This window comes from Semicossyphus pulcher, unplaced genomic scaffold, assembly GCF_022749685.1.
Source record: "Semicossyphus pulcher isolate SPU_LCO1_2020_fin unplaced genomic scaffold, fSemPul1.0.p SCAF_15, whole genome shotgun sequence".
Taxonomy (NCBI): Eukaryota; Metazoa; Chordata; class Actinopteri; order Labriformes; family Labridae; genus Semicossyphus; species Semicossyphus pulcher.
The window spans coordinates 29,267,202-29,289,981 of record NW_027211659.1 but is presented as its reverse complement, the minus strand read 5'-3'; the positions used below and the strand labels follow the sequence as shown (position 1 = coordinate 29,289,981).

The 22,780-nt window shown below is 44.2% G+C and overlaps 1 protein-coding gene across 1 annotated transcript in view; it reads left to right on the top strand.

The window, feature by feature from the left end:
• Nucleotides 1–17,486, top strand: part of LOC138591995 (titin-like) — a 170,653-nt gene extending 153,167 nt beyond the window's left edge. The window contains 19 exon segments of the mRNA XM_069662571.1: nucleotides 158–460; nucleotides 561–866; nucleotides 1,105–1,395; nucleotides 1,506–1,805; nucleotides 1,947–2,252; nucleotides 2,466–2,768; nucleotides 3,057–3,338; nucleotides 3,496–4,089; nucleotides 4,355–4,642; nucleotides 4,831–5,130; nucleotides 5,234–5,536; nucleotides 5,670–5,972; nucleotides 6,073–6,657; nucleotides 6,747–7,049; nucleotides 8,046–8,345; nucleotides 9,520–10,095; nucleotides 10,221–10,526; nucleotides 10,685–11,290; nucleotides 11,424–17,486. Of these exon segments, the coding sequence (XP_069518672.1) occupies nucleotides 158–460; nucleotides 561–866; nucleotides 1,105–1,395; nucleotides 1,506–1,805; nucleotides 1,947–2,252; nucleotides 2,466–2,768; nucleotides 3,057–3,338; nucleotides 3,496–4,089; nucleotides 4,355–4,642; nucleotides 4,831–5,130; nucleotides 5,234–5,536; nucleotides 5,670–5,972; nucleotides 6,073–6,657; nucleotides 6,747–7,049; nucleotides 8,046–8,345; nucleotides 9,520–10,095; nucleotides 10,221–10,526; nucleotides 10,685–11,290; nucleotides 11,424–16,327 (11,459 nt within the window). The 3' untranslated portion in view covers nucleotides 16,328–17,486.
• The last annotated feature ends 5,294 nt before the right edge of the window (nucleotides 17,487–22,780 follow it).

Sequence of the window (22,780 nt, the reverse complement as noted above, 5' to 3'; positions counted from 1 at the left end):
TTTCCTTAACTTCGTGTTTAAAGTATTATCCTTACACTGTATGGAAAATAAACAGATACACACAAAAAACATATCATAATCATTAATAAAATCTATGTGTTGTATTAAATCAGGCTTACTTTGATGAACAACAAAATATTATCTTTCTTAATCACAGCACCTCCTGGCCCACCAACAAGACCCTCAATCTGTAATGTTTCTGCTAACACAATGACCATGAAATGGGAGGAGCCATACCATGATGGCGGAAGCAAGGTTACAGGCTACTGGATCGAGAAGAAGGAAAGGAACAATATCCTATGGGTGAGGGAGAACAAGATCCCTTGCTTTGAGTGTTACTACAAGGTGGAAGGACTGGTTGAAGGCCTTGAGTACCAGTTCAGGGTTTATGCCATGAACAGTGCTGGGCTGAGCAAAGCCAGTGAGGCCTCCAAGGGAGCAGTTGCTCAAAACCCAGTTGGTGAGTTTTTACTCTGTTTAAGATCGGTAAATCCAGTAGCTTTTTGCTCAATACCCTTTTACTAAAACATGTCCGACAAAATTCTTTGATGTTTTTTCAGATCCTCCAAGTAAGCCAGAAGTCACAAATGTTACTAGAACCACCGTCTCCCTCAAATGGTCGGCTCCCCTGTATGATGGTGGCAGTCCCATTGTGGGCTACATTGTCGAGCGTAAGCCTTACACTTTGACTGGTGAGGGCCGATGGCTTAAGTGTAACTACACCAATGTGACAGACACTTTCTACACTGTAACTGCCCTGGGAGAGGGAGAGCCCTATGAGTTCAGAGTCATCGCCAAGAATGCCAACCAGGTCTTCAGCAGGCCCTCAGAGTCCACTGGGTCTGTGCAGTGCAAGACAGACTTCGGTAAGATGCTTATCCAACTGGTACAATATGACCAGTTCAGCACACTTTCATACCTATGACCTCAACAGTTCTTAAATAAAATACGACATTTTCTCATGTTTCCACTCTCAGCTTGAGCAACACTTTAAAGCTTAAGCGGGTGGATTTAATTCAGTGTGCATGTATTGCAGCCCCAGCAAATGAGTGCTATCTTCTATTTAAATAGTTTCATAACCATGTTGCTTTGTCCCATCCACAGAGCCTCCAAAAGCTCAGCTGGATAGCAAACTCCTATCTGAAACTGTGATGGTCAGAGCTGGTTCAGACCTGGTTCTGGACGCTGCAGTGGGAGGCAGACCTGACCCTAAGGCTTCCTGGTCCAAGGGCAACAGGGAGCTGGAGTTGTGTGAAAAGTATCACCTGCAGTACACCCCCACCAAGGCCATGGCCATCATCAAGTTCTGTGACAGAGATGACACTGGAAAGTACATCCTCACAGTCAGGAATGTAAGTGGAACCAAGACTGCTGAGGTCAACGTCAAAGTTCTTGGTAAGTAAGATTGCTTTGTTTTTCAAGTATTTAGCATTAAGGATTAAAATGTAATTATTAATCTGTCATGAATATCAAAAGTGAATTACAATGAACGTGATATTTTCCAGACACCCCTGGAGTTTGCGAAGGCAGCATTGAGATCAGCAAAATCACAGAGGAGTCGTGCACACTAAGCTGGAAACCTCCTCTTGAGGACGGCGGTGACGAGATCTCCTACTTCATAGTGGAGAGGCGTGACACCAACAGACTAAACTGGGTCATCATGCACGCTGAGTGCAAACAGCTGACCTGCAACATCACTGGGCTCTTCAAGAACACAGAGTACCTGTTCAGAGTCCGGGGAGTCAACAAGTACGGAGCTGGAGTCCACCTCCAGTCAGAGCCCATGGTTGCAAGAAACACTTTCAGTAAGTGCTAAAGTCATATCTGAAAAATCTGAAAAAAAACTCAGATCCTACTCTATTATTTTTCAACAAGAATGCCAGTATAAAAACAAAAAATAAAATCCTTTAAACCTCCTAAAGCATTTTTCCATTTCCTTTCTCCAGCTGTGCCAACTCCACCTGGTGCTCCAGAGATACTTGTGTCAGGAAAGGACTTTGCCACAATTGAGTGGCTGAAGCCAGAGAGTGATGGTGGCAGCCCATTGATCCATTACTTGGTGGAGAGGCGCGAGAGGAAGAGTGCCCGCTGGGTAAAGGTGAACAGGGATGGAGCTCACCTGGACACTACACTAAAGGTGTCCGGATTGACAGAAGCCAACATCTACCAGTTCAGAGTGACGGCCATCAACAAGGCTGGAGAAAGCGAACCAAGCGAGGTTTCCCTGTATGTTGTCTGCAGAGTGCCAACATGTAAGTTCAGATTGATCAAGTCTAAATGCCCAACATTTAATGCAACTGAAGATCTGGCTGATAATCTTAATTGTATAAATGAGATCTTTCTAAATCTGTCTTTTATGAAATGAATAAGGGGCAACTGTGTTCATGAACACATCAGTAAATTCGTAATGATATTAGAGGTTAATTGATCTACTTGATACTGATCCCTGTATCCTCTTCTCTCAGGCACCCCTGCTCCTCCCTCTATCCCTCGTATTACCGACACCCATGCTGACAGCATCAGCCTGGCCTGGTCCCGCCCTGTGGAGGACGGTGGAGCTGAGGTGATGGGCTACATCCTGGAGAAGCAGGAAGCTGGAGCAGAGGAATGGAGTAAAGCCCATGAAAAGACCTTGCGTGCTACAGAGTACATAGTGACCGGACTGTCTGCAGGCAAGAAGTACTGCTTTAGAGTAGCTGGCATCAACATCAATGGTACAGGAGACTTCAGTGAACCCTGTGCTGAGACCGAGCCAGTGGAGAGAATTGGTAAGCCATCGGTAAAAATGTGAAAAAAAGTGCCAATATGGCAAGTAAGTTTGACAATATTTTTATTAGAGAAAAAGATGAGATAGTAGATTCATTTGTATTGCTTTTATAGCAAAGAAGCTTCATACAATAAAAAAAAATAACATGAAAGACATCTCATCGCAAACCAGAAAAAAATTGGCTTTCCTCCAGTAGTAAATCTTTTCAAGTATTTCATGATGTTGTAACAATTAAATTCCTTAGTTTAGAAGACATGATGTATATTAATTACTCCCTTCTCGCACACAGAAACTCCTGACTTTGAGCTCCACGATGACCTGAAGAAGACCATCTGCCTGCGTGCTGGAGGCTCCCTTCGCATGTTTGTTAAAGTCACAGGTCGTCCTTATCCTGCCATCACTTGGAGCAAGCCTGGTGTTGACCTTCATAACAGAGGATTCATTGAGGTCACTACTACGTCCACCACACTCATCATTGATAAGGTCCACCGCTATGATGCTGGCAAGTACACACTGGTGGCTGAGAACTCAGCTGGGAAACAGGAGGTCAACATTCTGGTCAAGGTCTATGGTAAGTAGATGAAAATGTGATTTTAAATGAAATATGAAACATTACAGAGGACAATACATTTTAAGGAAATTGTGACTTGTACCAGAGCATTCATTTTTGTGGATACCCTGGCATTTTAGAAGTGTTATATTTTAATAAAATGTACTTCTATTGTTAGATACTCCTGGACCAACAGGACCAATCAAGATCAAAGAGTTGACTAAGGAATCTGCTACCATCTCTTGGGAAGCCCCAGCTGTGGATGGGGGTGCTCCTGTCAACAACTACATTATTGAGAGGCGTGAAGCATCCATGAGAGCCTACAAGACCGTCACCTCCAAGTGCAGTAAAACATCCTACAAGATTGACGGCTTGATGGAGGGTATGCTGTACTACTTCAGGGTCCTCCCTGAGAACATCTATGGTATTGGTGAGCCCTGTGAGACTCCAGATGTCATCCTGGTTTGTGAAGTGCCTCTGCAACCACACAAGCTTGAGGTGATTGATGTCACCAAAACTACCGTCACCCTGGGCTGGGAGAAGCCAGAGCATGATGGTGGCAGCAGACTGACAGGCTACGTCATCGAAGCCTGCAAGTTTGGCACTGACAAATGGATGAAGGTTGCCACACTAAAGACCACAGACCTTGAGCACACAATCGAGAAGCTAAATGAGAACGAGCAGTATTTAATCAGAATTAGAGCAATCAACAGCAGAGGAGCCAGCGAGCCCAAAGAGCTTGTCACAGCTGTCACAGTACAGGAACAGAGAGGTAACAGCCACACACGTTTGCTTCCTGCAGTATCACATAGCATGTTTTTAAAAGAGTTCATGTAAATTAAGAAAACTACTCTGCATTCCTTTGGCTAAGTTAAGAATTCATGGTTACCATTGAAAACATAATGTTGCTGTCCTTGTCTCCTGAAATTCTTACACATTTTTCTGTCCAGCAGTAATATTAATAATGACATCACAGCTCAGTTAACAATCTGTTTCCCAACTATTGATGAAATTGTGTATGTTGCCTTCCTTTCTAGTAATGCCCATGGTGGACTTCTCCAGTATTCCTCAGAAGGTTGTAAATGTCCTGGCTGGCAAGACTCTTGAGCTGGACCTGCCCATCATTGGCAGGCCTCCTCCCGTCTGTTCCTGGTACTTCAGTGACAACAAGATAAAAGTCACAGACCGTGTTAAGGTCAAGAGCACTGGCAAGTTCTCTAAACTGACCATGTCTGACACCACGATTGATGACACTGGAGACTACACTCTGGAGGTGAAGAATGCAGTTGGTGTTATCAGCGAGGTCATCAAGGTCATCATCCTCTGTAAGAGACCCTTCCTTATTTTTTTATATTGCTGGTGCTGTTCAACAGCAGGTTACAATAAAGTCTAGATGATCCATTTCTAAATTAACAACTGACAGACCGAAACATTCAATGCCAAGTACTTAATTTCATTCACATTTACCTTATGTTGGCGGGAGCCAATAATTATTTGAATCCTCTTTTACCAGCCAAACCTGATGAACCAAAGGGACCCATCAGGTTTGATGAGATTGATGCAAACACCGTCACCTGCAGCTGGGACCCTCCAGTCAGAGATGGCGGAGCTCCCATCAGTGGCTACATGGTGGAGCAGCGTGATGCTCACAGACCTGGGTGGGTGCCAGTGTGCGACTCAGTGAGCCGACCAACATTCAAATTTGAGAACCTGATTGAGGGAGATGAGTACGTCTTCCGTGCAGCTGCAATTAATCGTTATGGCACTGGAGAGTTCCTGCAGTCTGAGATTGTAACCTGCAGGAGCCTGAAGAGTAAGTATTTTAGCTCTTTAAAAGTCACACATTCAATTACAATTGCTGTATGGACAGAGTTATGTAAACAGAAATAAGGTAACATATCCCCCCTCCTCTACAGATGTGTCTGGACCTCCTGGCCGTCCAACCATCTTTGATGTTTCCCGTGATGGCATGACCGTGGCCTGGAACCCACCCGATGAAGACGGTGGTCTTGAGGTTTCTGGATATATTATTGAGCGCAAAGAAGTCAGGTCTGACAGATGGGTGCGTGCCAACAAGAACCCCGTCACCATGACCAGATATAGGTCGACAGAGTTGATCGAGGGCCTGGAGTACGAACACAGAATCACCGCCATCAATGCCAGAGGACTGAGCAAGCCAAGTCTGCCATCTAAACCAGCAGTGGCAACAGATCCCATTGGTAGGACAACCGTCAGAAAAAAGGATTAGTTACACAGGATTTTTAGAGAAAACTTAAAAAAGAGCAAGTATAGAATCATTACATCTTGTAAAGCAGCAGCTATAATTATCACATGATTCTCTTTTCTGCTCAGATCCACCTGGCTGTCCTCAGAACCCAAGGATCACAGATACCACCAAGTCCTCTGTGTCGCTTGCTTGGAGTCCTCCTGATGAGGAAGGAGATGCAAGAGTTGATGGTTACCTGATTGAGATGCAGAAGGTAGGCACTATGGCCTGGATCAAGTGCAATACCACACCATCTCTAATCTGCGAGTACACGCTGACAAACATGCCACAAGGAGAGGAGTTCAAATTCCGTGTAATGGCTTGCAATGCTGGTGGCTCTGGAGAGCCTGCTGAGGTGCCCGGAACTGTCACTGTGACAGAGATGCTTGGTAAGAACTCATAGGTTAAACTAACTACAGCTGCATGAAGATCAATTGTACATATCCAAAACTAATATGGAAAAACCTTTGCAACTTTTTTCTCTTCCAGAATCCCCAGACTATGACCTTGAGCTCAAATACAAAGATTTGTATGTGGTCCGCCAGGGAGGGGTGGTTAGACTTTCAGTGCCTATCAAGGGTAAACCTCACCCAACCTGCAAATGGTCCAAGGATGGCGGTGCAGTCTCCACCATGGCCATGATTGCTTCCACTGAGGACGTTAGTGAGCTGGTAATCAAAGGAGCAGAGAGAAGCGACACTGGTGTGTACGACCTCTTGCTGGAGAATAGGGTTGGTAAGAAGAAGGCCCAAATCAAGGTAAAAGTCATTGGTCGCCCAAGTGCTCCAGAAGGACCAATGCTCTTTGAGGAAATCCAGGCCAACTCTGTCAAGGTGTCCTGGAAGGCACCCACAGATGATGGTGGTTCAGAGATCCTGGGTTATATTGTAGAAAGACGTGAGACAGCCAGAAATGCCTGGTACACTGTGGACTCAAGAGTAACCGACACTCAGCTGGTTGTCAAGGGCCTGAAGGAGGGAACAGAGTACCACTTCAAGGTAACAGCTGAAAACTCCTTCGGTGTCAGCTCCTCTCTGAAGTCGGAGCAGCCACTGGTGCCTAAGACTCCTCTTTGTAAGTATCCATCTTGTCCGTCGTGAGTGTCTTTGAACAAAATAAGTTCATTTATTAATGTCTCAAAAAATAAACTGTTGTCAAACCAGGTCCTCCTGAGCCTTCAGGCACCCCACCAGAAATCATGGATGTCACAAAGAGCTCTGTTGCATTGGCCTGGTCCAGACCAAAGGATGATGGTGGCTCTGCCATCACTGGCTACTTTGTAGAGTACAAGCTGGTGTCTGCTGAGACATGGTCCCGGCACCAGACCAAGATTACCTCAACCATGTTTACTCTACCTGGACTCACCCCTGATGCAGACTACCAGTTCCGCATTGTTGCTGTCAACAACATCGGCGAGAGCCAGGCTGGTCCTTTGTCTGACCCTGTCACATGCAAAGATCCATTCGGTGAGTTTCTTCCTGTGTAAAAAATGTTTAACTCACAATTATTATCACGGTTAATTATTATATTATAATTATATTTGGGGGACTTTTAACTGACATGGTGCATCAAATGTTATAATATTTCACTTAAAATTAGGGCTGTTGAAATAACGCATATAAAAAAATAACGTAGATCAATCGCACTCTGTTATATCCCCTGTCACTGATCATACAACTGTATAAGGCAGCTTTGTAAAAATGAACCCGTAGCCTACCTATCGCGAACAGGTTCAACACACGCTCTGCAGAGAAACACACACACACAGACAGACATGTCCTTTGGTCTGTCCCTACTGTAACTTCATTGACTGAGCAGCAGTCTTTTCTTTATAAAACAAACCTAAATCTGTCGCTGTTTTAAAGCTTGTAAAGGTGCCTAAGTCATTTGGTAACGATCGATCGTTTTGAGATGCTACATAATAATATTCCTCGTGCATACGCGGCACACGTGCTGTGAAAACTGAGTGAAAATATTTAATTTTTGCGACATAATAACACATACCGCTGATGAAGACAGTCAACATAGGAGACAGAGAGAAACGGACAGAAAGAGGGGGGGCGGGGCCATCAGCTATTTGCAGAGGTGCAGGTGTGTTGGGGGGACTGAAGGGGAGCAAAGCAATGAGATTATAGTAGATTGTGAATTGAGACCTAATAAGGTGTAGAATAGAGTACAATTTAGTATGGAAGTAGGATATAACCATCTAGAAACTCGGTAATGCATACTGACTAAGTATACAAGTGAAGTGGTGTTTCACACAGACAACGCAATTAATTAATTGCAAAGCCTTTAATTAATTAGATACATTTTTCACCTGACAGCAGTACTCAAAACCTAGGGGAATTACCATGACTCAATTCTTCATGTGACAACTTCCCATAGTTAAAAAAGATGTAGGGATTATCGTGTGGGTCAGAATAACTGTTAATCAAGCTTACTTTTATTTTTTTCCTTTCAAGACAAACCAAGCCAACCAGGCGAGATCGACATAGTGAAAGTATCGAACAACTCCATCACCATCCGCTGGCAAGCTCCAGAATGTGATGGTGGAAAGGAGGTCCTGGGCTACTGGGTGGAGTACAGGAAGTCCATTGAGAGCACATGGAAAAAGTGCAACAAGCAGAGGCTGAAAGAAAAGGAGTTCACCATGCCTGGACTGGCTGAGGCCACAGAGTACGAGTTCAGAGTGTTTGCTGAGAATGAGACAGGAATGAGTAGACCTCGTAGGACTGCCACATGCATCAAGACCAAACTGAGTGGTGAGTACATTGAAATATGTTGTGTGTTGTGTGAACATTATTTGTAGGAGTCTCCCTAACATGAACCTAGTAACTTTACTTTTCATTGTAACAATAATAATAATAATAATGATAATAATAATAATAATAACAACAACTTTATTTATAATGCATCTTTCAAAACCGAAGTTACAAGGGGCCTTATAGACAAACATTAAAATACAAGGAGTAAAAACAGGTGGACAAAAGAAAAAAAGTTATATTAAGATGTTAAAATAACCATAATAAAAATAAATAAGTGGAAAAAGTACACCAATTAAGATAACGCACTTAGATAAAAGAAAGTCTTCAATAACTATTTAAAAGAGTACAATGACTCAGCGAATTTGAGATCCTCTGGCGAGGATTCCAAAGCTTAGGGGCTCGAACAGAGAAAGCCTGATCACCTTTAGTCACAAGGCGAGATTCTGGAACAGACAGAAAGTTCCTGCCAGAGGATCTCAAACAGCGATCTGGCACGTAAAAAGTTAAAACAACACAGATATAAGATGGTGCCTTACCATGTAAGGCTTTAAAAACAGGCACTAAAATCTTAAAATCAATTCTAAAATTGACTGGTAGCCAGTGAAGGTCAGCAAGAAGTGGAGTGATTTGCTCACATCTGTTTGAGCGTTACAGGCTGAGCAGCAGCATTTTATTAAGCCCTAGCCTGCAAGCCTAGAGGTAATATAAGCATGAATGACTGTTTCTACGTCCGAGAAAGCGAGAAAAGGTCAAATCTTAGAGATCAGTCTGAGCTGATGGAAACATGACTACACTACTTTCGACACCTGAGTGTTAAAGGAGAGACTAGTGTCAAAAACCACTCCAAGGTTTCTGGCCTCTTCTTTCACATAGGTAGATAACTGACCTAAACCTGATATAATGTGGATCAATATCATTACGAGATTTCGAGGGATTGATTATAATGATCTCTGTCTTGGAGTTGTTCGAAAGTTTTTGGACATCCAGAATTTGATATCAGTCAAGCAAGACAATATGGCTCCAAGTCATGTCATTACTGTTGGATTTTAGTAGGACATACAGCTGGGTATTACCCACATAGCAGTGGTATTGAATGTTAATTCATTATTCAATATCTGACCTTAATTGAATGCACGTTTTTCCTAAATGTACTTTCTGTTTTTGCACACAGTTGAAAATAAGCCAGGTCTAAGAAAGGAAATGGATGAAGTAACTACCAAGCTTGGCCAGCCTGCTGTTATGAAGTGCCAGATTATTGGCAGACCTGTCCCTGACATCAAGTGGTATCATGCTGGCAAGGAGATTGTTGAGTCACGCAAGTACGAGATGAGCTCTGACGGCCGCAACCACTCTCTATCCATCATGACAGACCAACAGGAGGATGAGGGAGCGTATACCTGCAAAGCCATCAACGACGCCGGAGAGGCTGAGACCACTGGCATCCTGGTGTTGGAAGCTGCTTCATCCTTCCATCCTGACTACCCTCTGAAGGAAACCTACTACGCTGGCCTGGGAACCACTCTGCGCATACACGCAGTCTACATTGGCCGTCCCGAGCCCAAAATCATGTGGCTTCATGGGTCAAAGACCCTGGAGAACACAGAGGACATTAGTATTGAGACCACAGAGCACTATACACACCTGATTATCAAGAACGTGCAGCGCAGAGTCCACGGAGGCAAATACCGGATCAGACTGCACAACCACTTTGGCAGGGCTGACACGGCATTCAATGTTGAAATTTATGGTATGATTATATTCATATATATATATACTTAGGATTATATTCAATTTTTTCAGCAACAAAACATGTTTGTTTGTTTTTTAAATGTTATTGGATTTATAATGAATATATGGTACATTTATTTCCAGACAAACCTGACATGCCTCAGGGTCCCATTGTTCTGGATGCCCTCCTGAAGAACTCTGTTATCATCAGCTGGAAGCCTCCCAGGGACGACGGAGGCAGCATGATTACCAATTACATCGTGGAGAAGCGTGAGGACAAGGAGGGCACTGAGTGGGAACTTGTCTCATCGTCCATCAATAGTACATCTTGCCGTGTACCAAATCTCATTGACAGTGCCGGATACTTCTTCCGTGTGTATGCCCAGAATCGCTATGGCAACAGCGAACCACTGGAACTCTCTTCACCTATCCTTATCAAGAGCCAACTGGGTACGTTTAATCGCATATTCATTTATTTTCAAGTGCATCATCGATTTATGGCCATTAATGTAACCATAAAACTATAATACACCATATCATTGTACATGATATCCAGGCACACAAAGTGCAAAGTTACTGACAATGATTAATATATTTTCTGTTCACAGAGAAACCATCACCACCTCTTTTGCCAGTTGTTTCTGGAATCACCAAGGATTCTTGCGTGGTTTCCTGGAAGCCTCCACTCAGTGATGGGGGATCCAAGATCAAGAGCTATTGCCTTGAGAAGAAGCACAAGAAGGACAAGAAGGAATGGAGTGAATGGACACCGGTGACCATGGATGAGATTAAACAGACTGTGTTCTCTGTCAAGCGTCTGACCGAAGGTGTTGAGTGCATCTTCCGTGTGAAGTGCGAGAACCTTGGAGGACAAAGCGACTACAGCGAAGAGACTGCTCCCATTGTTCCAGCCACAGCTGTAGAGATCCGTGCTCCTGCCTTCAAGGAAGAGCTGAGGAACATGAGCGTCAAGTACAAGAGCAATGCAACCCTCGTCTGCAAAATCACAGGGCAGCCTAAGCCTGTTATTAAATGGTTCAGACGAGGAAAGGAAATCCACTCTGACGGAAAGAAAATTAAGATCCAGGAATTTAAGGGAGGTTACCACCAGCTGGTCATTACCGAGGCTGATGAGGAAGATTCCACCGTGTACCAGATAAGGGCAACAAACCAGGGTGGCTCCATCTGTGCTACAGTCTCTCTGGATGTTGAAAGTAAGCTCACAGACACCAAATTTGTCCAACTACACCACAGTTTTCTAGCACTGACTTATACAAGAGTAATGTAAACATATTTAATTTTTTTTTAATTCAGCAAAACATGACATCTCAATCCTTTTCTTTTTAGTTCCTGCCAAGATCAACCTGCCGAAGAACCTAAAGGACAAGGAAGCCATCCCAGCCCTGCGTGGAGAAGTGGTCAATATCAAGATTCCATTCGGTGGCAAACCAGATCCTGTCATCACATGGCAGAAGGGACAAGATCTCATTGACAGCAACGGTCACTACCAGGTCATCGTCACCAGGTCATTCACTTCTTTGGTGTTCCCCAATGGTGTGGAAAAGAAGGATGCTGGTTTCTACATTGTGTGTGCTAAGAATAGATTTGGCATTGATCAACAGACAGTTGAGCTGGATGTGGCTGATGTGCCTGATCCTCCACGTGGTATCAAAGCCAGTGACGTCTCTAGAGACTCGGTCACACTGAGCTGGGTAGCCCCAGCAAATGATGGTGGTAGCAAGGTCATCAGCTACATCATTGAGAAGTGCCCAACAACTGCTGAGAGATGGCAGCGAGTTGCCCAGTCCCGTGACACCCACTACACTGTTATCAATCTGTTTGGTGGAACCAGCTATCAGTTTAGAGTCATTGCTGAGAATAAGTTTGGACAGAGTGCACCATCGGAGACCACTGGACCAGTCATGACCAAGGAGGACAAATCCAGAGTTCTTCTATATGACAGGGAGGTTGACGATACTGGACGTGTGCCCAAGGGCAAGGCTCCACACTCTGAAGCCAAGAATCTTCACAACAAATATGCCATTGCAGAGGAACTGAGCAGAGGACAGTTTGGTATTGTACACCGCTGTGTAAACACTAGCTCTGAGAAGACCTACATGGCTAAATTTGTCAAAGTAAGAGGCGCTGATCAAGCAATAATCAAGAAGGAAATAGCAACACTGAATCTGGCCAAACACACTAACTTCCTCCTCCTCCACGAGTCTTTTGACAGCCCAGAGGAGCTGGTGATGATCTATGACTTCATATCTGGTGTTGACATCTTTGAGCGTCTTAACACAGCAGAGTTTGAGCTAAATGAACGCGAGATTGTCAACTACATCAAACAGATCTGCTCAGCTCTTGAATTCCTGCATGGTGAGAGCTATGGTCACTTTGATATTAGACCTGAGAACATTGTATACACTACTAGAACCAGCTCTAATGTTAAGATAATCGAGTTGGGCCAGTCCAGACACCTGACCCCAGGAGACCAAATCAAGGTTCAGTATACCACTGCAGAGTACGCTGCCCCTGAGATCCACCAGTGTGACATGGTTAGCAGTGTCACTGACATGTGGTCAGTTGGTGTCCTTGCCTATGTGCTCCTCAGTGGACTTAATCCATTCACAGCTGAAACCAACCAACAGATGATCGACAACATCTCCAATGCGGCCTACAGTTATGATGACGAATCCTTCAAGCAGGTCAGTGTTGATGCATTAGACTTCACAGACCGCTTAATGACAAAGGAACGTAAGCATCGTATGACCGCTGCTGAAGCTCTAGCACATCCTTGGTTGGTTAAACCTGCAGAGGAGATCAGCACCAGAGCAATCACAACTAGCAGACATAAGAGATACTACCAGACAATGGTGAAGAAAGAATGGAACACTGTTGTCTCTGCAGCTCGAGTGGCCAGCGGCGGCTCCATCAGGGCCCAGCGTGGTGTCTTTGTCGCCAAAGTCAAGATTGCGCCATTTGAAAATGGTCCTGTTGCAGGCCAGATTGGCCATGCAGTGGCAAATGAGGGTGACAGTGTGAAATTCATCTGCAACATTGAAAACTATGATAGCACCACTGAAGTGACATGGTATTGTGGCGTCAGGCAACTTGAAGCAGGTGACAAATATGAAATTGAATATGAGGATGGACTGGCTGTAATCACGATCAACAAGGTCACAAGATCGGATGATGGTACTTATAGATGCAAGATTGTGAATGAGTATGGTGAGGACAGTGGTTACGCAGAGCTTTTCATCAACAGTGTAAGATCTTACCGCGACTTCTTTACTACTCGTGTGGTCAAGAGAACAAAGCGCAGAGTGGACACTGCCAGAATGCTTCAGAAGCCACCAGAGTTCACCCTTCCTCTGGTCAACCATACAGCCTACATTGGTGAGGATGTGCGCTTTGGTGTCACAATCACTGTTCACCCTGAGCCTCGTGTCATCTGGCACAAATCTGGACAGAAGCTCATCCCTGGACATGATGACAAGAAATACACCTTTGTCAGCGACAAGGGTCTGTACCAGCTGATTATCCACAACCTTGATGTTGAAGATGACGCTGAATACAGTGTTGTTGCCCGTAACAGGTACGGTGATGACAGCTGCAAGGCGCGCCTTACTGTTGTTCCTCGACCTAAACCTGCAGATCTTACCTTGAGGCCTATGTTCAAACGCCTTCTTGCAAATGTTGAGTGCAGAGAGGGCCAGAATGTGCGCTTTGAGATTAGAGTTTCTGGTCATCCCACCCTGAAGTGGGAGAAGGATGGCACGCCTTTAGCCTTTGGACCATCAATTGAGGTTGTACATGAGGGTTTGGATTATTTCATCCTTCATGTGAGAGACACTCTTCCTGAAGACTCTGGCGTGTACAGACTTACTGCAACCAACTCTGCTGGATCAGCCAGTTGCCAGGCCACTCTCAAAGTAGAACGCGTCACTCATGTAAAGAAGGAATATGAGATGACTAAAAAGGAAAAACAAGCAGCAGCTGGAAAGGAGGAATTGGAAAAAAAGGTCAGGCTGTCTCAGATTTTGGCTGGCACTGTTATTACACCTCTACCACCTGCAGCAGTACAAGCTGTAAGGGAGGCAGCTACCATGTTCAAACCTGCTGTGACAACAAAGAAGGGTGAAAAGACGGAGGCTGAGATACAGAAAGAAAAAGAGGAGAGGAAGAAGAGGGCAGATGAGAAGAGGCTGCGTATGCCCTATGTCGTCCCAACTCCTCGTGTTGTTAATCCCGCTGTTCTTGAGGAGGACGTGGAAATAAAACACTTCCAACCATTATCTGACATGAAGTGGTATAAGAAGCTACGGGATCAGTATGAGTTCCCTGAGCCTATGGAGAAAATCAAGCAGAAAAGAATGAAGCGTATTCGCCTTTCAAGGTGGGAGCAATTCTATGAGGTGCCTATCAGGATCAAGGACCAGTACAAGCCTAAGTGGCGCATCTCTTCCATGACTCAGGATGATTTGGAGACCGTCAGGCCTGCAAGGCACCGCACTCCTTCCCCTGAGATGGACGCCTACCACAGGATCAGGAGGAGGTCCCTGGGTGACCTGTCAGACGAGGAGCTGCTACTGCCTGTGGATGAGTACCTGTCAATGAAGAGAACGGAGGAGGAAAGGCTGCGTCTCGAGGAAGAGCTGGAGCTTGGCTACTCTGCTTCTCCACCTAGCCTCAGCCCAGTTCGCTTTGAGCTGTCTGCCTTACGTCCCTCGTCACCTAGAAGAGTCTACAGTGATGATGAAGAGGGAGAAGAAATCCACAGATATGATTCCTACCGAATTCCATCTAAATATGAGGCTGGCCCTAGTTTTGTTGACCTCCGCCATCGTCATGACAAAGCTACATACAAACCTCCAAGACAGAAGCAGAGAGTATATGAAGAGAGGGAAGATCAGGAGCTTCTGCGCCCACACACAACTGCTCAGAGAATCTCCTCCTACAAGAGTGAACTTAAACGCATGGAGTTTGAGGAAAAGACTCGAACCACCAAGAAGGAAACAACGGTCACTGTTGCATACTCTGAGGGAATTGAATCTGAGCACCTGACAGCTTTTTCCTCAGAATATATTCCGAAACCAATCAAGAAAATCCCAATGGCTGAGCCTGAGAGGAGATCTCCCATCCCTGGAAAGGTTGTAAAGACAGAAGTGACTCTTCCAAGAGTTGACTTTGCGTCTCGGTATGAGGAGAGAAAGCAGGCTCTGAGATCAGAGAGAAGATCAGTGGAGAAGAAGGTTGAGGTGGTGACACAGGCTCCTTTCAGCCTTGACCACGCCCCACGGATTACCATCAGGATGCGTTCCCATCGCGTGCCCTATGGCTCCAACACAAAGTTTACCCTTAATATGCAGGCCAAACCAGAACCAGAAGTCAGGTGGTTCCACAATGGAAAAGAGATTAATCGAAGTAGCAAATACCACATTACCAACCTCAGTGGGGTTCTGACTCTCCAGATCATCAACTGTGTGACTGAAGATGCCGGCACTTACCGTGTTGTCTGCAGGAATGCCAAAGGAGAAACTTCTGACTATGCCACATTGGATGTAGCAGGAGCAGAATATGCTGCCTTCTCATCCCTTCGCAAAGATGAGGAGCCTCCATCCTCCCATCTCCCAGAGATGACCAGAACAGAGATGTATCATGTCTCCTCCTCTAAAACAACAGTGAAGGAAACTAAAACCATGACCATAGATTCAACCACTGTTGTTGAGAAGCCAAGGGAGAAGCCGAGAGTTTCTCCCAAGTTCCTTACCAAGCCTAAGTCCCTGACTGTAGAGGAGGGGAATTCTGTAAGGTTTGACTGTGATGTGGATGGTGAACCAGCGCCATCTATCACCTGGCTGCACAATGGAGCAGTTGTTGGTTCCACTGCCCATCACCACATCATCTCTACTCAGTACAACTCAAACTTTGAGATCTCTGCTGTTGAGATGTCAGATGAAGGCAGCTACAGTGTGCGTCTGGAAAATTCTGGAGGCACACAAGAGGCTCATTTCACTCTGACCATCCACAAGTCAGAGTCCAGGGAGAAAGCAGTTGCCCCTCCTAGAGTTACCTCTCCCGAGGCTAAGTCCCCTCTTGCCAAGTCCCCTGAACCAGTCAAATCTCCTCAGCGAGTCAAGTCCCCCGAGCCAATCAAGTCACCTCATAGAGTTAAGTCTCCAGTCTCACCAAAATCCCCAACACCAAAGTCCCCTACTCCCAAATCCCCAACTCCATCTGAGAAGGAATGAGTGACTTCTCCTATCAAGTTATCGAAGACTGTGGCGGAGACTTCACCGAAGACTCCGTCTCGGCAACTGTCAACTTTTGACATTTGGTCCATGTAAAAAAAAAAAAGCTAATTTATATCCCTTTTCCCTTCATCCAGAACCTTTTATTTAGTGAATTAGCAGCAATAATACTTGATAAAGATCTGGATTTCTGTTCTTGTAAATATAAACTATTTTTGTACCAAAATTGACATTAATTTATGCCAAACTAGACTAAAGTCTAAAGTTGTTATAAAATGTGCCATATTGGACAATTATGACTTAGGATTTTTGAACCACTTTTCTGTGACATGTACATAATGTATATAGCCGAATTTAACGGTTATGGGAAATGTATGCATTGTTATTTATGACAATAATATTAACTGAAACTAAAGAACAAATGTTTTAACAGGAGAAAGTTTCACCTAGAACGAATACCCTGTCAAACCAAGAAACTAAACTATGTGCCTCAACAATAAGTTGAAGTCTTTAAGATTGCCTCAACAGGTAGAGAGGCTCCCTGTTGATGTTATGAACCACAAACAGAAAGACAGAAAGTTATTGTTTTAGTCACGCATCTGTGCGTGCGATATTACAGTTTCCTATGAGTTGTACCATGAGCGTAAGACCCTGAGTGCTGTTTGCGTTACCCTCATGTAAGCAGCATGAACTGGCCTTGTGCTCAGACTGACCGTGTCATACCACCATGATTTGATGACCAGCTCAGAGTGCGAGCGGCCTGCACTCTCAGCGTTTTGATCATTATATTTAAGAGCGCTGCTTCTGGCACAGGATGGTCGGACTGGCTTTTTAAAACATAACATCTCCTGGCCATAAATTAAGACAAAGTCAAAGCCGGCTCTGCTGTGCAGAAGCAGCGCCATCTCTTGGAGGATAGTTAGCTAATGTGTTTCTGTGTTTGAGTGTGAGTGTTTGTAGCTTTTAGTCATTTCACCTTGTCAGTAGTCAGGGTCATTGTCTGCTTCCTGAACACAGCCACTCCATCTCCTGTGAGGAAAGAATAGCAGAAATGGGTTACCCTGCACTTTGATTTAATTGATCTTTTGATGTAGAACTATAATTCATCCTCCTTGAGTTTTATGCATTACTGATTTAATAAAGCATGATTTCAGCACTACACATGGTCTCTCCTTTTATTGTGTCTGGTGTGTTTCCTGCTCATATGTCGGAAGTTATTAGAGGACTGAAGTAGTGAGGTACTTAACATCCTTTTTACACAAGTCTGCGCTTCTACTTTACTACATTTCAGGGGGAGTATTCTACTGTACTACATTTATCTGATGGCTGTACTTACTTATTACTTTACAAATCAAGATTTTGCATAAAACAATATTTGAAGAGCTTATAGATTACAATACATTAAAAGTCCTCAAAAGTAGGCCCACATGCTGTATATATTTATGGGGTGTAACCAGTGACTGTATATATGGATGGACGACGCGTCTCCATCTGCTCCCATTGTACAAAAGTGATGCCAAAACAGCCCCTGTGATAGGCGCTGGCATCTTGCGATGGTGACGTCATACAGAGCCAGAGTCTGCGCAGTAGAGATCGGCGAGTGAAGCGGCCGTAGCCACTTTCACTAACCCAAACACACACTTAACTTACCGAAAAAACAGCAAGGATCCCGCACGCCGGCTTGTTTAACAGCAGAACAGCTTCTTGTGTCGGTCTGAGGTTAAAGTTCACAGGTATGGAAACTTCAATGATTTTAGTGATTGTTTTAGTTACGTTTCTACTCGCGGATCGTCCTCCACTCTGCTCACCCAGAACTGATCGGCTGCAGGAGCCGAATTTGTCAACAGAGCTGTCAATCATCATCCTGACAGCATCAAATAACTAATTAAAAATAAACTTGTCAGAAAAATGAACACTTGGACATAAATCAGCAGGATAAGAACTAACTATAATGACAGAAACCATGTTTGAGAAAAATGTATCGGGTGTGTATTTTCATTTTATAGTTTGACTCATGTCCCATCTGTTAACATGGAGGAGGCGGGCTTTATGAGCTATACTGCAGCCAGTCAGCAGGGGGCGATAGAGAGGGTTTGGCTTCACTTTTAGGGAGCTGTCATGTCGGCCATCTTTTTATACAGTCTGTGGGTGTAACCAACATGTGAGAGTTACGTGTGTTTAAAAGTAGATCTTCATATAAGATATTTGCTCATGTATTTTGGTGCATAAAGGGCAATATTATTCAGAGTAAGATATACCAAGAATACTGTATATGTCAGGAGTAATGCATTAAAAATAGAAATGAACTAAATATGTAAAATAACAAATATCTTTGAAATCAAGAATATGAGCGCGACAGTTTACAGTTCAGCTTGGCTAATCTAAACTGAAGTACCTGGACAGGTGTAAGGACATCTATAAAATACACATAATACAGCAACAGCAGTACTGTACCAATAGCTGAGCAAAATGTACAACACCACGTGCAATTATTCAAAAAACAAGGAGAATACAAAACAGAAAAATCACACTAAGGCTCTACAGATCTGGTCACACCCTTGATGGTCTTTTAACCTTGATTATAAATTTATCTCAATGAACACCTCTCTGTCAAGTGCTGGCAAACTCTTTAATGTGCAAGCTTCTCCAAAAACCTGACCTTCCAACGCCATCATGCCACAGACCCAGTGTGTACTTCTGTTGTATTTTGCTTCATTAAAGCAGTAAGGGTAACTACTGTAACACTGGGACCAGCTGACAACTGCAATGTAGTCTGTAATCATACATGTAATACATTTTTTTACACAGATTGCACAATTAAAGTGTTGCCGTGTTTAGTGCTAATGCTAACAGGTTAGCACGGTACACATTACAACTGCTAAAGTGAGTGAAAACAGATACATCTTTCATCTAAAGTATTTATTAGGAAACGTGCTGTAACTAAATCACAGAAGCAGTGACCGCTCACTGAGGGAACATAAAGAGGAGCACTCACTGTGTCCAGCGTACATTAATGAGCTAACAAGGAAAAATCAGATTACATCAGCTGATGTCACTTTAAAGGGGGAGAAAATCACGATTCTCTTGATATTAAAAATAAAAATACTGTTTAGTCAAAGAGATAGACATAATGAACAAACCTGTAAACATGAAGATACTTCAGGAGAACAGGAGTTATATTTATGATGCGTTCGCTGACACTCGATCACATCCTCCATCTCCAGCTGAAGACACAGGCGAGACAGCCCGCCTGTGGGACTGCAGAGAGACCATAACTGTTTCTCAAAGGTCAGCTTGTTCTTTTACAACAGAAACAGTGAACATCTGTGATCGCACACGTCAAGTGTGTCCTTTCAAAGAGGACAATGAGGTCATCACTCCCACCTGCAGCTTCTCTCCTAAAGAAGCCATTTAGATTTCAGATTCCAGCCGGACATTGTCCATGACGTTCATGAATATCAAACATTCGACGTTTTCTTCTTCTGCAATTTCTCATAAATGTTTTTCATAAATAGATTTATGAATCTCACATCATGAGGACATGTAAAGGTGAACCAGTGATTGGAGCTACAACGATTAATCAATGTATTGACAAATAGATTCACAGCTCTTTTGATATTTGATCAATCGTGTTCAGTCATTTTTTACAAAGACGGAGTGAAGCTTCTCTGCTCTCCACCCAAACTAAGCTTAAAGGAACACTCCACCCAAACTAACCTGAAAGGAACACTCCACCCAAACTAAGCTTAAAGGAACACTCCACCCAAACTAACCTGAAAGGAACACTCCACCCAAACTAAGCTTAAAGGAACACTCCACCTCCACCCAAACTAAGCTTAAAGGAACACTCCACCCAAACTAACCTGAAAGGAACACTCCACCCAAACTAACCTGAAAGGAACACTCCACCTCCACCCAAACTAAGCTTAAAGGAACACTCCACCCAAACTAACCTGAAAGGAACACTCCACCCAAACTAACCTGAAAGGAACACTCCACCTCCACCCAAACTAAGCTTAAAGGAACACTCCACCCAAACCCGAACTAAGCTTAAAGGAACACTCCACCCAAACCAACCTGAAAGGAACACTCCACCCAAACTAACCTGAAAGCAACACTCCACCCAAACTAACCTGAAAGCAACACTCCACCCAAACTAAGCTTAAAGGAACACTCCACCCAAACTAACCTGAAAGGAACACTCCACCCAAACCCGAACTAAGCTTAAAGGAACACTCCACCCAAACCAACCTGAAAGGAACACTCCACCCAAACTAACCTGAAAGCAACACTCCACCCAAACTAAGCTTAAAGGAACACTCCACCCAAACTAACCTGAAAGCAACACTCCACCCAAACTAACCTGAAAGGAACACTCCACCCAAACTAACCTGAAAGCAACACTCCACCCAAACTAACCTGAAAGGAACACTCCACCCAAACAAGCTTAAAGGAACACTCCACCCAAACTAACCTGAAAGGAACACTCCATCCAAACTAACCTGAAAGGAACACTCCACCCAAACTAACCTGAAAGGAACACTCCATCCAAACTAACCTGAAAGGAACACTCCATCCAAACTAACCTGAAAGGAACACTCCACCCAAACAAGCTTAAAGGAACACTCCACCCAAACTAACCTGAAAGGAACACTCCACCCAAACTAAGCTTAAAGGAACACTCCACCCAAACTAACCTGAAAGGAACACTCCACCCAAACTAACCTGAAAGGAACACTCCACCTCCACCCAAACTAAGCTTAAAGGAACACTCCACCCAAACCAACCTGAAAGGAACACTCCACCCAAACTAACCTGAAAGCAACACTCCACCCAAACTAACCTGAAAGCAACACTCCACCCAAACTAAGCTTAAAGGAACACTAAACCCGAACTAAGCTTAAAGGAACACTCCACCCAAACCAACCTGAAAGGAACACTCCACCCAAACTAACCTGAAAGCAACACTCCACCCAAACTAACCTGAAAGCAACACTCCACCCAAACTAAGCTTAAAGGAACACTCCACCCAAACTAACCTGAAAGGAACACTCCACCCAAACCCGAACTAAGCTTAAAGGAACACTCCACCCAAACCAACCTGAAAGGAACACTCCACCCAAACTAACCTGAAAGCAACACTCCACCCAAACTAAGCTTAAAGGAACACTCCACCCAAACTAAGCTTAAAGGAACACTCCACCCAAACTAACCTGAAAGCAACACTCCACCCAAACTAACCTGAAAGGAACACTCCACCCAAACTAACCTCCACCCAAACTAACCTGAAAGGAACACTCCACCCAAACAAGCTTAAAGGAACACTCCACCCAAACTAACCTGAAAGGAACACTCCATCCAAACTAACCTGAAAGGAACACTCCACCCAAACTAACCTGAAAGGAACACTCCATCCAAACTAACCTGAAAGGAACACTCCACCCAAACTAACCTGAAAGGAACACTCCACCCAAACAAGCTTAAAGGAACACTCCACCCAAACTAACCTGAAAGGAACACTCCACCCAAACTAAGCTTAAAGGAACACTCCACCCAAACTAACCTGAAAGGAACACTCCACCCAAACTAACCTGAAAGGAACACTCCACCTCCACCCAAACTAAGCTTAAAGGAACACTCCACCCAAACTAACCTGAAAGGAACACTCCACCTCCACCCAAACTAAGCTTAAAGGAACACTCCACCCAAACTAACCTGAAAGGAACACTCCACCCAAACTAACCTGAAAGCAACACTCCACCTCCACCCAAACTAAGCTTAAAGGAACACTCCACCCAAACCCGAACTAAGCTTAAAGGAACACTCCACCCAAACCAACCTGAAAGGAACACTCCACCCAAACTAACCTGAAAGCAACACTCCACCCAAACTAACCTGAAAGGAACACTCCACCCAAACTAACCTGAAAGGAACACTCCACCTCCACCCAAACTAAGCTTAAAGGAACACTCCACCCAAACTAACCTGAAAGGAACACTCCACCCAAACTAACCTGAAAGGAACACTCCACCCAAACCAACCTGAAAGGAACACTCCACCCAAACTAACCTGAAAGGAACACTCCACCCAAACTAACCTGAAAGCAACACTCCACCCAAACTAACCTGAAAGGAACACTCCACCCAAACTAACCTGAAAGGAACACTCCACCTCCACCCAAACTAAGCTTAAAGGAACACTCCACCCAAACTAACCTGAAAGGAACACTCCACCCAAACTAACCTCCACCCAAACTAACCTCCACCCAAACAAACCTGAAAGGAACACTCCATCCAAACTAACCTCCACCCAAATTAACCTTAAAGGAACACTCCACCCAAACTAACCTGAAAGGAACACTCCACCCAAACTAAGCTTAAAGGAAGACTCCACCCAAACTAACCTGAAAGGAACATTCCACCCAAACTAACCTGAAAGGAACACTCCACCCAA